General features: G+C 38.2%; 1 protein-coding gene across 1 annotated transcript in view; it reads right to left on the bottom strand.

Annotated features, from left to right (window-relative positions):
- Nucleotides 1-5,545: 5,545 nt before the first annotated feature.
- LOC101159714 (putative adenosylhomocysteinase 3) overlaps nt 5,546-13,507 on the bottom strand; it is a 51,060-nt gene continuing 43,098 nt past the window's right edge. Inside the window, exons 14-17 of the mRNA XM_023952640.1 lie at nt 12,086-12,154; nt 11,855-11,933; nt 6,953-7,073; nt 5,546-6,872 (exon numbers count right to left, since the gene is read on the bottom strand). Coding sequence (XP_023808408.1) covers nt 6,866-6,872; nt 6,953-7,073; nt 11,855-11,933; nt 12,086-12,154 — 276 coding nt within the window. The 3' untranslated portion in view covers nt 5,546-6,865. The remainder of the gene's footprint in view (nt 6,873-6,952; nt 7,074-11,854; nt 11,934-12,085; nt 12,155-13,507) is intronic.

Consider the following 13,507-nt stretch of genomic DNA (forward strand, 5'->3'; position numbering starts at 1 on the left):
AGCCAGGCACACGGAGAGGCTGGTTTCAAAGGGGAACAATATTCCATTCACTCTCATATTCTCCTGACCACCAGAGAAAAATAATATTGTCCCGTCAAAACTTTTTTAATCCACCAAAAACCACAACTCCCAGAGCTCCGCCCCTGAAAACATTTAGTATCACTGGAAGCCCCAAATGTCCTCTGTAGATACCAAAAGGAGTTCATTCACTCCTATGCAGTAGTTGGAAGATATTCAGGTTTAGAAATATCATCTACAGAGGACTAGTTTACATTGCTTGTAGTCAGAAGGATATAAAAACTCAAACTATGCACACACACAAAAAAAAAACCTCAGCGAAGATTTAATTGTTACTCAAAAATATGGATAGAGTTGGGATTGTAGGGGATTTGATTAGTCAATTTTGTGCTTTATTGGTGCCATATTTCTTCCACTGACACGCAAGATGACAAAACAAAACACTCACGAGTGACAGATAGAAAATGACATATCTTTTTTGTGGCTAAAAACGACAATCATAATTCAAACACCATAGGTGTTTGAACAGTTTGAAAATACATCAAAAGATGATTGAAGTGGGACTTTAAGGTGTTTCTACAGTGTTTGTTTTGATCTGCTTGCAAGTGAACTCTGGTGTGATTCAGTACCAGTGGAGACAAGAGTAAGTCAACATAGAAAAAATCGAAGTTATGAAAAGATTGAGTCTTCTTTGGGAAGTGGAAGCGTTTATCAGATTTGATAGTCAAAAGATTTTTGTTTTTTTGGCATGACATCCTTTTGTACTTTTATTTCTTTCAGCATATTCATAACAATCAGAGGTCAAGAGGAGACGACGGGAGACAATAGAGGGGACACAGAAGAAAGGTCTGTGCATCCGACAGACGCAGCTCAATGTACTGCTAATGTAAAGCTGACAGACGTGATGTCAGTCTGTAGTATGAATACAAAGGTACGAAAATTAATCAAGTGCACCTACAGATGCGTTCTTCAAATTATCCCTGACAACGTGGAATCTGCTTTGTTGCATCAAACAGGTTTAAAAATAGGACGTTTGGGTGGGACCATTGGCATGGCTTTCTGTCCCCCATGGCTGAGAGCTCTCTGTTTACACTCTCTCCTGCTAGCTTACAGCTCCTCACAACCCCAAACTGAATTTAGCAGTGCGACAATAACGGTGAGCAGTATTGGAGCTATCCAGCCGTACAGCAGCTACGAGGAAAACAAAGTCGTTCGTGGATCCAGTCGTCTACAAGTGGATGCATTTTTACATCTGCTACTGATTCACAGTTATTTGAATAAAGAAAATACTCAATTTGGGGCATATTATTATTTCTAAATGTCCTCCATCATCAGAAAAATACCACAAGAACATGTTAAAACACCAAAAATAGCCTTTTCATCAGAGAGGCTCCTTAAGAGGGGCTGACGAGACAAACTCGTCAGCGTGGGAGACCTGGTTTCATATTACACTGGTTTATTATAAAAGGATCACACATGCGGAAAGGAAAAAAATAAATAAATGGGGCCAAGTCCCACAAAAAAAGGATTTAGTCAATCAGGGAGGGAAACATAAAAAAAAGAAATAAACATCCCACTGAAGAGAATCCAGACTCATCCAACAATGAAGGAAAGAGCATCTAACCCAGGAAAGCACAGCAAATAAGAATACACCAAACAACAAAAGACTAAAGATTTCAATAATTTTCATACAATTACTGTATTTTTTTTTACTGAAATCTATTAGTTTGGTAATAAGTATTGTTTGAATAATTCTCAAAAAATTTACAATTTACCTTTTTTTTTTAATTTAAGAAATAATTCTTTAAAAAAAATCAAATTTGTGTTTTGTAAAATGAAAGAAAATTGAAAAATATTGCCATGTTACAATAAAATACTACTTTGACAATGATATTTTAGAGAATTTACTGTTTCTGTCAGGTGCTGTATGTTAAATAAAATATAGGTTACATCAAATGATTCTGCAATTTATATTCTTAGAATCTTTTAAAAAATAGTCTTTATAAAATACTTTTTAACAGTTTCTTTTTTTATTTGACTTCTCTGATATAATTTTAATTTTTCTTATTCTTTTTCAGACAGCATATCTCAGCTGTCTTTCTGCATTAGGTAGTGAAGAAGAGAGGTCAGTAGGTCATCTCATAGCTGCCAAACCATGTGTGCTTTCTCCCACAGTCGACTGAGAATAACTAACCCGCCTGACAGATCGAGGTTTGGAGATTAGAGAAAAGGAAGTCAACAGAAACTCAAACCAGAAATCTTATTCTGAAATCCTAAACAGCATTTTTTATTTTTTATTTCAAATGCTGCTTTCATGCTTTTATTCTGAAGGGTTTACAAATCTAGATTCAACTGCTGCTGGGACTTTTTTGTTTTTATACATTTCCACAAGTCTCCACAGACCATCAGGACACGGACAGAACGACGACCGTCAGCAGACATGGAGCTGGAGGCGGAGCCTCATGCAGCCTCTGCTCCTCCAGTCACCTTTTCATTTAGTCTGACAGTAAATAATGGATGTGAGGAAGTGGGGCACTGATGGCGACTGGGAACCCTTCCCCACCCCCACCCCCACACTGGCGGAGCATGTGGTCTCTGCAGGTCGTCACACACTGACATCATTTTAGCTCCATCAATAAGCAACTTCTGCACAATGATGAAGGATCGAACCTGCAATTGTATGATCATGGGTCGACCGCCCTACCGCTCTACCACGGCAGCCACCATATACATAAAAATATCTAAAACAGACAGATTTTCCGAGTGTTTTGCTTGAGCTTTGACAAAAAGTAAACAAAAAATAAAAAAACCCAGGTCAGTAGGATCATTATTAGGCTTTTACTTCCATAAGTGACTAAAACACATTTTAAGATCACAAAATTTTACCTTTAAAGTTTCAGTCTAATGAAAATAAGTCATCCATGTCACTGAAGAGAAGGAGATTTTGTGCAGAGTAGAGTAGAGTAGAATTGCTTTTATTTAGCTGAACCTTCAAACTGAGCTTTCTTTGAAAGGAATATCATTTTATAAAAACTTTTTAAAAAATGTTTAAATTGGAAAAGAACAAAAAAAACCATGATAGGAAGGATTTTTATTCTACTTTTAAAATTTAAAAGACATACTGTGATGATAATTGTGTTTTTAACATGTTCTCATGTTAAGTGGGTGCGGAGTTGCTCTGCACCAACAGCCCCGCCAACAATTCCAAGGTGAATTTCTAATGAGCTACTGCCGCTCTGCAGAAACTATGACCTAGAAAACCACTGATTTTTATTGATTTTGTCTAATCTAATCCTAATTCAAAGACCACTGGGAAAACTTTGATAATAAATCAAAAGATGATTGGATTTTAGCTGTACAATGTACCAAAATAAAAGCTGAAAGAGAAGGTCAGATAAGTCAAATGGCTGGGGTCACGTGTGGAGGGGCCAGCTCATGTCGGGGACGTCTCCGACTGCTGCTGGATGGGATTGGGTCACATGGGGGTGTGACTGACTTCAACAGATGCAACCGAAAAGAAAAAAAAAATGAAAGCAGGAGACACAGAAAAAACATTTTTAACAATTTTATTAATTTAGATTACAGTTTTATTATTGCTCATCATCTATCATTATCATTTGCAATATTTCAACAGGGTTTTCTATCCTTTATTAGAGATCTTGAAACATTTTTGTGAATTTTGCCATGTTTTTAAATGAGGATTTACATCAATAAATACAGTGGTTGATTCTTCTTTGAGCTTCCTATACAGTTAAAAGGTCATCATATCTGTACGTAGCATTGTATATACAGTTTGGATGCTGGTGTCTTCCCCGCCTAAACCAAAACGTCGATCAGACTGAAAAAGGTTTTGCCCGCCTCGGATCCTGAGGCAGCTCTTCACAAAGCATGTGGAGATGAGGACAAAGACACAAACGCAGACCGACGCAGAGGAATCGGCGCCGCCTTCTTCCACCAAAATACTTCTTTCGTCTCTTTTTAGATTGCACATTCAACAGAAATGTAAGACAATGGGTCAGAGAAACTGCTGTAGACGTTCTGAGCACAAGGAGAACAAACAAATGCAACAAAAAGAGGGAGATTTGATTTTTGGCTTTGGAGTAGAGGTGGTTGTCAGTCAAATGCACGATCAGGAAAAACTTTTACTCTTTACTTTTTTTACTTTAAAGCACCAAATCAGGTCAGTATGGAGGGCCAGGAGTGTCTGAATCAGCAAGAAAGCAATTTAATAGAAAAAACTAAACAAGAAATAAATCTAGACAACAGATCACAGTGAAGCATTTCTTAAAAAGAGGTATGATTTTGTATTTTTTATTAAAAGAATGAACAAAAATATGATTAAAAAGAAAGGTTATGAATTTCTGAAGCTTTTTTGAAAATTACTTTTCTAGGGTTCTATAAGTTATCACAATTTTTCATTTAACACTGAGCTAATATTAATGTATTCCTTGGTGAGTATGAAGACAGTTCAGTTTTAAACAAGTGTTTTTTTTATTTCTGCAGTTGGTGAGTCTGCCCCTCCCACACACGGCAGAAAGAGACTCATTAATGAAGCTATGTTCACAAGGGGCATTTGACGTGTGTTCAAGCTTAGCTAATGTTGTTCACACTGGACAAGCGGGGAGGGCCTTCTTCTTGTTATTTTTCTACACTTTACTAGCGCATGTCAGCCACCTGCAGGTGGTAAAGTCTTGGTGCGAAATGTTGCAAATCTTGGTTTCACAGAATTCTGTCTGGCACAAACCACAAATAATAATTTGACCTCCATGATCAATTTTCAAACGGTTGGTACTTCCATGAATCAAAAAGGGACGACATCCGTTCATCACTACCAAACTAGAGTCCCTGATTGGTCAAAGTTCGACCTACTTTAACTGTCAGTGCGTTCAAAGGCCACACATTTTGTACGTAGAAGCCGAAAACGTCTGTAAAAACGTGGGTAGCAGCGCATGAACGTGAGAGTTTTGAACTTGGACACCCTGAAATGTATGTTTACTCACATTTACATAGACGCTATTTTGGAAGTGGCAGCTTGAAGGTGTGTTTCTGAGGGTGGGGTGAACGTAGCTTAAAACTCCTAACTTAAACTATTGGAATTTAATTCCCAACTTCAAAACAAGACAAAAAAAAAAAGCTCATTTTAAACCAAATTCCTAGAAACAGATTCATATAGTTGAGCTCTAAAATGTATGCAATTGTTCTCATTTTTGTGAATCAAAACTACGAACATCGACTTAAATTTGAGCTCTCTCCCGAGGTGAATATGTGAAAGCTTTTAAAAGATTAAAAAATGCAATAACTGAGCTATTTTTGGTGAATTAAAAATGATTTAATTGATCAAAAATATTCTGCTGATAGACATTTATGATCCTCCATACACGTGTAACTTCTTGAATTTATTTCAGTCCATGAAAAGAAAAAAAAAAAAAAAAATTTGCTTTAAAGTTGAGGCTAAATTAAGATAACTTTGGAGCCAAAGCGGTTTGGTGCATATTTGTGTAAATAGACAGGGAGGGGTTAATTCAACAAAAAAGTTACTGAAATTTGACATGAATAGGATTTTTTTCAGCCATTAAAAAAAGTTTTTTGTGTAGTTTGTTTATAGAAATAAACATGTTGAAAGGTGGAAGGAGTGCCGAGCATCGCCTATGGAAACTATGACAGATTATTTGCAAATTCGGAAAAGATGTGCTTCTTGTAAAGAAAGAAAATGCAACGATTTAGGTGAAAAAGAATTGAAACCATTAAGTACCTAGGCTGTTAGCGTCAGCGGCAGTACAGCATTCACAGAGATGCCGAGAGAGGAAATCTGCCCGGCAACAACTTGTATTTTCACCGTGTGTTACCATATTCACAGTTGGGGTTTTGAAAGCATTTATTACACATTTAATCTGCAGTTTTCCTCTTGATTCTATCAAAAAAAAATAATGATGATGGTAGATGGAGCAGCAAAGACAAAAAAAATATAAAATAAAAGAATCCTACAATCTCTATAAATATCTAAATATACAGTATACCTTTGTGTGGAGGGTCTGCCGTGCTTTTAATACAGTGTAGCCATCCAAAGGAAAATATTGAAGGTTAAATACTTGTCATTATTTCTACACTGGAAGGTTTAAACAGCCAGAAGTTGAGAAAATAAAAGCAGCTTATGAGGCGATTCTATTGTGAAAATGTAGAATGATTGGTTTGGATTCCTTCCAGAGACGGTTAAAGACATGAAAAAAAGAATAAAAAGGAAAACAACAAAACAAAAAGTAACATTATAAAAAAAATATGCTTGAAAACAAAAATCCGAATATTTGTCAAATAAAACACAAGATATGTTTGGGGCCTGACACCTGCCTACTAAACTAGCCCCGCCCCTCCTTGCTAATTATTTCACAGAGAACAAAGTAGAAAAGGACAACGACTACAGGATACAAAAAGAAAAAATGTCAGACACAAAAATCAGTTTTTTTCTTTTCTCTTTTAAATCAATGATTTTTTTCCGCATATGTAATTACATTTTAAACAAATAAAGAATAAAAGATCTGGCAGCGGTGAGGATGGAGGATTCACGGACAACTTCACACACAATTGAGCATCTTAAGAGCGCGAAGACGATGGCGGGAAGTGACATGTCCTCGTGGCGAATGGCCGCTAAATTTGTTTTAATCATCACTACTGTGGTAAACGTGGATAAATAAAACTGCCACGACTGTAGGGGAATACATGCCCAAATTCTGCGGTCCTGGATGTAAAAGCAGATGAGTCGACTTTCCTGTCCGTCCTCCTCTCCCTCTGTGATTCATTGAGTATTAACATGACTTCAGGTAACAACCCCCCCCCCAAAAAACCCACTGGTTTAATACCTGGAAAAAAAAAAGAAAAATGTTTCTACAAGATGAAGTCATGATGGAGTAAACATGGATTAAAGGGGAGGTCTGCATACCTATAATAGTTCGGCTTAAAGGGCCCGTTCTTGTTCAAGCCCAGGTACTTGGCCTGCTCGTCAGTCAGCTCTGTAAGATGTGCGTCGAAGGTTGGGAGATGTAAGCTGGCCACATATTCGTCTGTGGGGTCATAAAGATAAAATTCAATTAAAGAAAAGATTAAAAAAAAAAAAAAAAAAGGTCTTCCTTTACCAGATGTTGGAGTTTTAGCCCTTAAATTCCCATCAATCCTCTTTCAGGGTCTCACTCACCAGAGGAACCTGTCAGATGGGAATTGCTGATCCTCAATTTTCTAAATTGAACCACTCTTTAGTTTCAAAAGTGACTTTATAATCTTTTAGAAACATCAAGTGAGGCTTTCTAAAAGATGAATCCAGCAGTTTAACACTGCTTTTGTAAATCTTCAATCGTTTACGCAATTAAAGTTTACGCAATTTCAGCGGATTCTGGGGGGGGGGAAGCAGTCTTGCACTGATATGCATCAGTTTACAGTAGTGATGTGTTGCATATCGGTCCAAGGCCGATCCCACTTTTCTGGCATCAGAATAGTAGAAGAAGAAGAGTAACGGTGTGCCGGTGATATTTAGGAGCTTCCAGCAACATTTCTGGTGTTAAAGGTTAAAAAAAATCTTCACATGGAGATATGAAGGAGCCAGCTCGTCCTTTCTGAAGCCTTCAGGATTCTTAAAGCTTCTTTTCATTTGTGTGGAGTTATTAAGACTAGATGTGAAACACTTGAATCTTTCCAACAGTCAGTTGATGCTGCAGCTAGTCAGACCTAGAGAAGTAATGAGTTCAATTTGCCAAAAAAAAACACAAAAAAATAATTTTATGATTTTATTTTATGTTTTTAACTGAAACATGGCTTGACAAAAACACAGGAAACATAGTTCTAGTCGAATCAACTCCCCCCAACTACAAACATGAATCGGAAATACGAGAAAATAAAAAGGGTGGAGGCGTTTCTGCACTGTTTAGAGATAATATTGCAACCCGCAGACTATCATTTGGTGTGTTTTCATCATTTGAGTATGTGTCCTTTAAGATTGAGCTAAAACAAACTCCTCCCTTACTCTGCATAGTTATGTACAAACCTCCTCAGCACAGCCAAAGTTTCATTGATGATTTCACTGAAATGCTCTCAGTTGTGTGCACAGACTTTGATGGTCTAGTCATTACAGGTGATTTTAATGTTCATGTTGATAATGTCAATGACAGAAATGCAAAAGAGCTCAATGCTGTCCTTGAAACCTTTGGTCTAATTCAGCATGTGAGTTGCCCCACCCACAGCAGAGGGCACACTCTGGACCTGCTCATCACAAAGGGGGTTAATATTTACAATGTCAGTGTGGTTGATGTCGCCCTCTCTGATAATTTCTGTGTATTCTTTGACCTGTCTGTTGCTCCCAAACCACCGCCTGGCCCTGCAGTTGTCCAAAGGAGACAAATAAATGAGAGCACTAGGGCACAGTTTGTAGAAATGATAAACCCTGAAAACGTCTCTGGTGCCAATGTTGATGAAATGCTGAATTCTGTTACTTTTAGCATCTTGAATGTTCTGGATGCCATTGCCCCTATGAAAGTTCAATTGAGAAAACATAGACAGAAAGCTCCCTGGAGTAATGATGATCTAGTCAGGGCACAGAAACAACAGTGCCGCAGAGCCGAGCGAAAGTGGCGCAAGTCAAAACTCCAGGTTCATTATGGAATATATAAGGCGGAGTTGTACGCTTATAACCAGATCTTATGCAGAACAAGGGAAAGGTACTTCTCTGAAATAATTGGAAGTTGCAGCAGCAACTCTCGTATCCTGTTCACAACAGTTAACAGATTAACTAACCCTCCAACCCAGCTACCAATAGAATTGGTTTGTACACCTAAATGTAATGAGTTTGCTGTATTTTTCAATGGCAAGGTTCAGGGCATTAAAAAAGCCATCAACTCCACAACACATATAACTATCGAACGGCCACCTACTCACTCTAAGCTGACTCACTTTATACCTGTCACTGACCAAACTGTCCAAGAGACCATCACCCGTCTGAGCTCGTCTACATGCTGCATTGATGTGTTACCGACTAGATTTCTAAAGTCTGTCTTGAACAGTGTGTTGCCATCAATTACTCAAATAGTTAACATGTCTCTTCAATCTGGAATATTTCCAGAGGCCTTAAAAACTGCAGTCATTAAACCCCTCCTGAAAAAGAGCGGTCTTGATCCCACTGTACTGAATAATTACAGACCTATCTCTAATCTGCCATTTTTAGGAAAAGTCCTTGAAAAAGTTGTCTACCAACAGCTCACTGACTTTCTCTTATTAAACAATTCGTTTGATGTTTTCCAGTCAGGTTTCAGACCCCATCATAGCACAGAAACTGCTCTTATCAAGGTAACCAACGACATCCGCCTGAACACTGATGATGGCAAAGTCTCTGTCTTAATCCTGCTAGACCTGAGCGCTGCCTATGATACTGTTGATCATGGGATCCTTTTGCACAGACTCCAAGACTGGGTTGGCATCTCTGGATCTGCCCTAAGTTGGCTCAAGTCTTATCTAGAAGACAGGAAATATTTTGTTGAAATTGGGAGTTGTGTCTCAGACTACATGGGCTTGAATTGTGGTGTGCCCCAGGGATCGATCCTGGGAGCCCTTCTGTTCAACCTCTACATGCTGCCACTAGGGCAGTTAATACGGAGTAATAACATATCTTATCACAACTATGCAGATGATACTCAGATCTATGTGTCACTGACAGCAGGTGAATATGGGCCAGTGGATTCACTCAACCACTGCCTCCAACAGATCAGCGCGTGGATGCAGAACAACTTTCTCCAGCTAAACTCAGACAAGACCGAAGTTATTGTTTTTGGCCCACAGAAACAAAGAGAAAGTGTCAGCAGCTACCTTCATTCTCTGTCTCTTAAACCCTCAAATCAAGTCAGAAATCTAGGGGTAATCATGGACTCTGACCTGAACTTTAACAGCCATATCAAGTCAGTAACATCAGCGGCATTTTACCACCTGAAAAACATTGCCAAAATCAAAAACATAATCTCAAAGCGAGACCTGGAGATACTTATCCATGCATTTGTCTCCAGTAGGTTAGACTACTGTAACGGCCTGCTCACCGGCCTCTCAAAACGAGCTGTAAAACAGCTTCAGTACATCCAGAATGCTGCTGCTCGAGTCCTGACCAGAACCAGGAAGTATGATCACATTAGTCCTGTGCTCAGGTCTCTGCACTGGCTCCCTGTACCTCAAAGAATAGACTTCAAAGCAGCTCTGCTTGTGTACAAGTCTCTCCATGGCCGAGCACCAAAGTACATCTCTGACATGTTAGTGCCATATGAACCATCTCGTACTCTGAGGACCTCAGGGGCCGGCCTCCTGTTGATTCCCAGAGTCAGAACTAAACAAGGGGAATCAGCGTTTCAATATTCTGCAGCTAAAATCTGGAACAGCCTCCCTGAAGTCGTAAGACAGGCCTCTTCTGTGTTCATGTTCAAATCTAGACTTAAAACATTTCTGTTTAGCCGTGTATATGACTGAAAGGTCCTATCTGCACCTTTCTTTCCTTCCTTTCTTTTTAAATCTTTTTTTTTTTTTTTCTTTTCTTTTAAAGTAAATTTTATGTTGATTATTTCTATGATGTATTGTGATTTTAATGCATTTTTCTGTTTTGTGAAGCACCTTGAATTACTTTGTGTACGAATTGTGCTATACAAATAAACTTGCCTTGCCTTGCCTTGCCAGGTGATGTTGGAGCAAAAACAAAAATATATGTCACACACCAGGTGATCTGAACAGCATTGCGTCCACCTGGGTGATCTCAAACACGCTTATTGTGCTTCTTGGCTGCACATATTTGGTGTCACCAAGATAAATTTCCATCAGTTTTTGAGCCTCTCTCTGATCTCAGGTATCTGTATCGATTGTTCTGATATCCAGTGAACATCGCCCGTTCTTTTACAGTTTACCTTCTTCTGTCAGTTTACCTTGTTGTTGCATCTTCAAAAGTGCAGATTAAAATGTGACAATGAATTTGAAACAGTGCATTGTAATTTCTGCATCTATTATTAAAGTAGTTATTCATAATACAGTGGAAAATAGTAGATTTGGTTAGAATGTTGATTTACGGTATGCGCCCCTAAATTTTCTGGTTGTGCCCCTAAAATTTTGAGTTGGGGGCCACTGTGCTCCTAGTGAAAAAAGTTAGTCTGGAGCCCTGCTTTAAACAAAAGATAAGGGGGGAAATGTTCACGTCTGTGAGGAAAGTGTGTAGTGAGGAGTTGTACAGCATTACAACTGAACTTTAAGCTGATTATTTTGCCGATTTAGCCGATCGCAGGTTATTTTTACAGCGCAAAATTAAACGAGGTAACGGGAGTAAATATTTCGTCTCGTGTGTAAGCACTTTTGACCTTCTGGAGTCGGTGACTCAGCCCCTCCCACACACAGCATGAGACTTATTCATAAAACTCCTCAGAGCTGCACAGACACCAGGGAGACTCAACTGGTTTATTTGTTCTTAATACCAAGGCTTTCACAACTTTCTTTATCTTTAAAACAAGAGATTTACATTTTTTTTTATTTTAAACCAACTGTGACAAATTCATGTAGTTAAACTAAATTTCATGTCAGTTTTACTCATGTTTGTGAATCAAACAATGACTTGAATTACTTCTTTTTTCCACCCCTTTTTAAAAAAAAATCTGTTTCCTTCTCCTGACAGATCTGTTGTTTGCCTTCAAGCCTTCTTTAGGACAAAACAAACTTAGTTGTAGTATTTTCTCTCAGACTCCAATCAGTCTCCACTCATTATGAAGTACTTTGGTGTCTCATTTTTGGCCGGGAGACTTTTTTTTTTGGTACACGACAGTAAAAGAAAAAAAACCCTTACCCATCTTTTTAGGCAACAGATAAACATCCTGTTTGTAGCGTCCCTCTGGGGCATTGTAGAGCTCTATCAAGGCTAGAGCCTGTAAGGAGACACTCAAGCCTTTTAATTGCATACAAAACAACCTTTTTGCTTAAATAGGGACTTAACACAACACACACAAACGTGCCTGTAATGTAGAATGATAAATATGCAAAGGATTGTGGGTAAACCTGACGGATCCTGAGGTTTTACCTGGGTTGTGGCAGTGATGGAAAGAACAAAAGTGGGGACGGTAGAACAGCTGAGATTCAGCAGACGACCCTGGAGACAAAGAAAAATGGGTCAACGGCACTCGAAGCGGATCCCCCCCCCCCATTACCATTTAAGGTCAAACAGAGTCTGGAAAGTGAAACTTTCAGAGGAGGAACGGAAATCCTGAAAGGATCAGAAGTAGAAATTAAAAAAGGGTGTTGCAGGAAGGCCAAGCTGTGATTTAAAGGGGGCGGGGCCTTTTCACTCATGGGAAAAATTCCTGTTTACTCGCCACGCCGTGAGCTCATGTTTACATGTGAGGAAGAAACGGAAGAAACATTCCTGTTTATAGGATGAATTTTTACCAACAAACTGGATTCAAACCGGCTCTGCTGTTTGATCATAGATAAGGAAATTAGTTTGCATTTTAAATAAACAACTTTTAGCTATTCTGGGACAGACCTTATGAGCTCCAATATAACAAGAAGGCTTCCCAGAGGAGTTTAAAAGACAAAATGAGGAGCAACGTTTGCAGTTTGAATCATCAGTAAATTCTCTTAGATGAAACGGTGATGGAGCCTCAGAAAATGGGATAAAACCTTCATAAAACACATTCTGATTCTTACTGATATGAACTTTTCATAGAACTTTTCCTAATAAATCAGGATTTCACAAGTTGTATCATGATTGTGGCAAATACTAAATATGGCTGCAGACCCAGAATATAAGGTTTTCTTGAACAAAAGATCTTTATCTGTGCATCAATATTCAGAAGTAGATTTAATAATTCATGACAAAAAGGAACAAACATGATCACCTTATTTATTGTGTCAGCATCTGGATTAAATTTAGGATAGAAATCGACGGGACATGCATAGTTTTGGCAGAATTATCAGCAATAACCACTGGATTTGTTAAAACTCGCAACACTGAAAGATACAACATAAAGTGGCATTTACGTCGACATGTCTGGAGTATTTCCCACTCAAGCCATGATTGGACAAATGTTTGTTTAGCTGCCATTTTGAATAATCAGATGAAACCATTTTGACTAAAAAAGTGGAGTTTTTCTTTTTTCTGTTGAAGCTAAAAATCCCCAATTTTGTGTGTTGGTTATAAAAGCAGGAGTGAAAAGATGAGCGTGATTGGAGGTCGATGTTAGGAAAACTGGCAGGTGTAAATAAAATAAAATAAAAAATAATAAAAAAATGACTGTTACAGTAACCATTATATTTCTATTTTTAATTTTTTATTGAGCATTTTCTGATTTGTTTTTACTAAAATATAAACTTTGTCCAAATCCTCCAGGGCGATCTGGGCATAAACGGAAAACCTTTAAAAACGTAAGTTTATTTTTTATGTGGTGCCTTAAAGTGACCACAGTCAAACAATAAAACCCCCTAAACCCTAAAAACAACAACT

Source organism: Oryzias latipes, chromosome 23 (genome assembly GCF_002234675.1).
Source record: "Oryzias latipes chromosome 23, ASM223467v1".
Classification (NCBI taxonomy): domain Eukaryota; kingdom Metazoa; phylum Chordata; class Actinopteri; order Beloniformes; family Adrianichthyidae; genus Oryzias; species Oryzias latipes.